General features: G+C 41.4%; 1 protein-coding gene across 1 annotated transcript; it reads right to left on the bottom strand.

Moving 5' to 3' along the window:
- Positions 1 to 1,116: 1,116 nt before the first annotated feature.
- FIBRA_09355 (uncharacterized protein) lies at positions 1,117 to 2,744 on the bottom strand (the record flags this gene model as incomplete). Its single annotated transcript, XM_012321667.1, has 11 exons — positions 1,117 to 1,395; positions 1,451 to 1,526; positions 1,587 to 1,748; positions 1,810 to 1,822; positions 1,878 to 1,908; positions 1,967 to 2,013; positions 2,079 to 2,174; positions 2,235 to 2,317; positions 2,392 to 2,414; positions 2,481 to 2,641; positions 2,696 to 2,744. The coding sequence occupies 11 exons, from the start codon at positions 2,742 to 2,744 to the stop codon at positions 1,117 to 1,119; spliced, it is 1,020 nt and encodes a 339-aa protein (XP_012177057.1).
- Positions 2,745 to 5,177: the final 2,433 nt, after the last annotated feature.

Genomic DNA, 5,177 nt, shown 5'->3' with positions numbered 1-5,177 from the left:
AGTGTCCATGAACCGTTTGTAGCGGTTCTGTACATAGAATTTGTAGGTGCGTTCACTATTCGTTCAACAGATATGACACATTCTTTAATGTCTGTTGTTAGCTTCCTGGAGATTACTACCCCATTAGGCAGCTGACTCATAATTAGTGTATAACACCACTTTAGATTTATTGTCTAATTGTTTGTACATACAGTGTTCTCCCTGTGTATATAAACCCCTAGGTAGAACACTTAATGACAGTGCTTCTCTCTCTCTCTCATCCTTGTCTTAGAGTCTTCACAGATATATAAGACAACTCTTAAGCTTTCTTACTTGCCTTGTGTCTAGTCAACACAGGTAAGGTTTATTGCCACATTTATATTTCAACATTTTTTGTGCTTTTTGAGCTTTTTATATTTTATGTATATCTTAAATTGAATTTTATAATACATATGCAACATTGCTTTTTTGCTTTAATGCTTTTTTAATTTAAAAGAAAAAGGCACAAAAGGCACAAAAAAAGCGCAAAAAAAGCAAAGTGTATGTTTTCCTGATGTATACATGTGATGTGACATTAGGTGTCCTACCAGTAGTATTAGGGGTCTGGTCCCTCATGCATAAACATCAGAGCAATATGAAGGAAAGGCAGACCATACTCATCTACCCCTATTCCCTACTTGTCTAGTCACTCTCAGCCCACCTAGTCACTGTTACATCTAAATTTGATCTGTGTTTTACCAAGCAGTGCCTGTTTATTATGTAGTGATTTTATTTGTTATTTTTTTTTTACAATATTGTTATAGGATATCATGGAAGTTATATACAGTCCAAGTACAAGTTCCTGAAAAAAGTATTAAAACTGGGACAGATGTTTTTCTACAATCATTATTGAATCATTGGATCATGGTCATATTATACTATGCTCCCTGTGACAATCTGCACAATATGCAAGCTACTTTGACAAATGGATTTGTTGATGACACACAATACCTACAACTAGCATCATGGCCAATGCAAATCAAATTTATTATACAGAATATTGGCAAAAACCATACAGAGACGACCAAGACAACCTGTCGCCACATCGTGCCTAGATCGTTTTTGAAATGGACCTGATGGCCAGAACTCGACGATTCATTATTCATCTGCGACAAGAATAACGCTCTTTCCCTTGTTCCGCCCAGTCTGGACGTCCACAATGGCCTGGCCCACGATCTCCAAACCACGCTTCACGTCTTCCTTGTATTTGATCTCTCCACGAGCGATCATTCCCGGAATGGTCTTGTAGAACTCATCTTCCCATTTAGTGAGCCACATCACGACGAATCCGAAGAGATGAATGCCTCTCGCGAAGATCTTTTCGAGGTTCTTCACGTGGTATGATTCGCCGTTGTAGCTGGAAATCATCCCGCATTCCTAGATGTACCATAGTCAGATTGTCTCCAACATGGCAGGGGCGCTAGGACCTCACAATGAAGCGGGCGCCTGGCATAGCTGCATTCTCGAGTGCAGCTTCAAGACTCTCGCCGCCTACGTTGTCCCAGTAACTGCAAGATGCAATACATGATCAGCATACCCTCTGTCACCGCGTGGTGGGGATGGCGTACATATTGATCGGCCCCTCTTTCTTCAGGACATCAAACGTACTGACGGTTTTGTAATTGAAAGCAACATCCACACCAATTGATTTCATGAAAGCGACTTTTTCCTCGGACCCGGCGGATGCAATAACTTTAAGACCCTCGGCCTTGGCCAATTGAATAACAGTCCTACGGTGGCGTGAGCCATGTCAGAATGGGCGCCCGTGTATGAAGACATTCGAACACTTACGCGCCAACGGGGCCTAATTTCCGCACTTGTAAGGGTCATGATGCTGATCCCATGTGGAAACTTCTTACCTCCACCTGTAGTTACGAAAACCACGTCGCCCTAACACCGAGCGAGTAGACTCAGAATACAAGAACACATTCTCGAATTGCTAACCGACCTTCTTCGCATGAGCGTACTCCTTCCAAGCGTGATGAGCCGTTTGTCCTATATGATTTAATATCATCATCGCGCAGCGGAAAATCAAACTGATGAATACGCGCCTGGCATACCACCCACGCCAACATACACTGACCACGGCAGCTTCTCCTTGTTTTCTAGCACACGAAAAGAGCTGGCGTCCTTTGAGACGAAGTATTCTTGGAAGGCTAAATAGTAACAAAGCGGAAGAACTAGTGGGTCTTGTAGGAAAGCCAAGGAGTACATACGGTACATGCCATACAGATGATCTCCAATCGAAATGGTTGGATGTTCAGAACGAAGAACGACACCGACACCAAAATTAGTGAGCCTGCGGAGCCAGATGGTCAGCAAAGTAAGTGTCGGCATCGCGAAATATTATGCAGAAGGGGATCAAGTACATACGGCTCTCCTTTTTCAAATGCGGGCTAAGACATCAAATGTTAGCCTATATAACCGACTGATCAAAGCATATGTAGACCGCTAGGGCGTACCATATAGCTCTCGATGTTAGGATCTCTCATCCGGCCCCGCATGTACGGATCGATAGAGAGCACCAGCGTCTTTACGAGAAAACCGCCTTCTAGTAGCGTCTTGTCAAGGTCAATATTCTCGGAGGCATCATACACAGTAGTCTTTCCCGGTTCAGGGAGACCTGAATATAGGCGTGTGACACATGGCGATTCTTCTTGAATACAATGCAACTCACTCTTAGGGATTTCATTGAAGATTACACGCGCATTAGTGAGCGGGGCCATATCAGCTAGTTCTGCGACGGTGGGGATGAGTGCGAAGCCTGAACTTTCGCTGTGCCTTCGACAGTATTTATACTACTCATCACAGAAGTGTTGGGTTCTCGTGGCGCTTGAGGGCCCAGGCTCGCGGATGAGCTTGCGGGTTGATAAGTCGCTGGCACTCCCATATGCGCGTACGTCGTTCAGGGTCATTCGGCATGCCATGCGCTCGCCGAAAGAGGAGAAGACTTACTCAATGGCAGCAACACAATTTGGCTGATGCACCTTGTAGTAAACATGGACAGCATCGTGGCACTTTCGAGAAGTGGTTACAAGATATGTGCCTTGTGTTACATGAGTCCTATTCTATTCTTTTCCCGCTACTAGCATCACAATCATGATGCAACATGTCACTTGTGAGATTCCGTGAACGAATAGCAGACTGCATCATGATTTTGATGCCGAAATCTGCTCTTCCGTGCTCAGGCACACGTAGAGCACGAATACTGTACGCTCAGCTATTTGAGGTTAATCTCCCAGCAGGTTTGCGTAGCCTTTCAAACTCCGCTGTGTCTGCAGGGGCACAGTGCTGCCTGGCCGCGCCTAAGTCCTTCGCGTGTCCTCTTTCCCTTTTAGGCAATGGCATCATTGGCATGGCAGGTTTGCACCATCAGGACTAGATGCAACTGGGTGCAACATATGCTGTTGACAACAGTCAATATATGTTTGAGGGCTCATTACACCATTTAGATTGCTCCTGTAAGTTTATTTCTATGTAGTATATTGTTCTACTGACTTCACAATCCATTCTTCCAGAACTTGGCATTATAGCCACATCAGGAAAACATACTTTTTGCTTTTTTGCTTTTTTGTGTTTTTTGTTTTGGTTTGCTTTTTCTAAATCTTTCATGTATATCTTAAACAAAAGTATAAAAAGCATAAAAAGTGCAAAAATTAAAATATATATTTTCCTCATGTACTTACTCAACTACCCCCTTGTGAAACTGAGAACCCCTTACTCATAGTATGGATAAATACAAGTTTTTACAGGGTCTATACAGTCAGAACTCCTGATCCTCAGTCACACAAGGTTCCTTAATAAGATCAGGAGTTCTGACCATGCATCTTGAGGTTGTGACACCTAAGTCTCATACTGATGACATGTACTTGAGTTAAGTCTTACTAGAGCTAAGCTTCCCTAGCAAGGAAAGTTGGAGTGCACAAACTGAGTTCTATTGCAGAGGTGTCTCTATAAAGTGTATATAGGGAACAGGAGGACAAAACTGAAGCACATTACTGTTGTAGCTATATCTTAAATAGAGGGAGACATTAGCAATAAAATAGGATTCTATCAGCATAAAACACAATGCATCTAAGCCTGTTAGGATGATACAACACCTGCCTGTAGCACAGCACCACTAGTGATACATTATTTACTGTAATTACAGTACTACTCAAATTGGATATTATGTTTTGATTAGGCTGATTAGGTTAGAGTTAGGCTATGTATATTTTGTCTTAGTTGTCTTGTTACCTCAGTTGTCTTGTTACCTCAGTTGTTGAGTTTGGTTAGGTTGTGTTAGGTCAGGTAGGTTAGGTAGCATATGAAGCTTTCTCATAGAGATATTTATATTTGAGACTATAAAAACTATGTATTGTGGCCTGAGTATAGAGGAAGAGGCAGAATCATAAGTTGCAACATATAGAAAATATTATGTGACATAGACATGTTCAAGAAACCATGTGACTACCTTCCTAAAAGAGAATGACAGTTGGCATCAACAGATACATCTGACAGCTGTCAAATACACTGTGATTCCAGTCTTTGATGTATTACTAATTGTGCTGTAGCTTAGGGGTTCTGATGTACCATTCTGATAGATAGGTCTATATGATAATGTATCAGTAGATGAGTTAAATCAAGGTACTGACAGATAGGAATAATGGAGTTGACAACTGAGATGAATCAGTGATGTGAACAATGATAGATAGGTACAAGTGAAACAGAGATAAATAATATGCATTAGAGATAGATCAACAGGTGTCATCTATTGTTAGATAGTACAGGGTCAATAAGGACAAGGCAAGAAGGAAAGGAAAACCCCTATCAGACTGGAACAGATCCTCAGTTGTACAAGGTCCCTTAACAGATAGTAATAGTAAAGACAACACTTCATCACATCAGTAAAATCCCAACTTTACTTGATACTCCTTATCTATGCTTGAAACTGTGACTTGATCTATAAGACATCTAAGACTATGTTTTTAGATTAAGTAAAATCTACTGAAACCAAGTAGATCCCTGTTCTTGATATTGTCTTCGGCTTCTTGTAGTCTTTAAGACAGAATTTAAGCTTCAAAAGTATAACACCTAATTCACAAAAAGAGTTTATGTCAAGACAGATACAAATATAGTAGTAATATTAAAACAATTAAAACTACTGTTGTGCCTGCTTC

This window comes from Fibroporia radiculosa (genome assembly GCF_000313525.1).
Source record: "Fibroporia radiculosa TFFH 294 genomic supercontigs, scaffold33085, whole genome shotgun sequence".
NCBI classification, from domain to species: domain Eukaryota; kingdom Fungi; phylum Basidiomycota; class Agaricomycetes; order Polyporales; family Fibroporiaceae; genus Fibroporia; species Fibroporia radiculosa.
The sequence above is the reverse complement of the archived record's forward strand: the minus strand, read 5'-3'. Positions and strand labels throughout refer to the sequence as shown.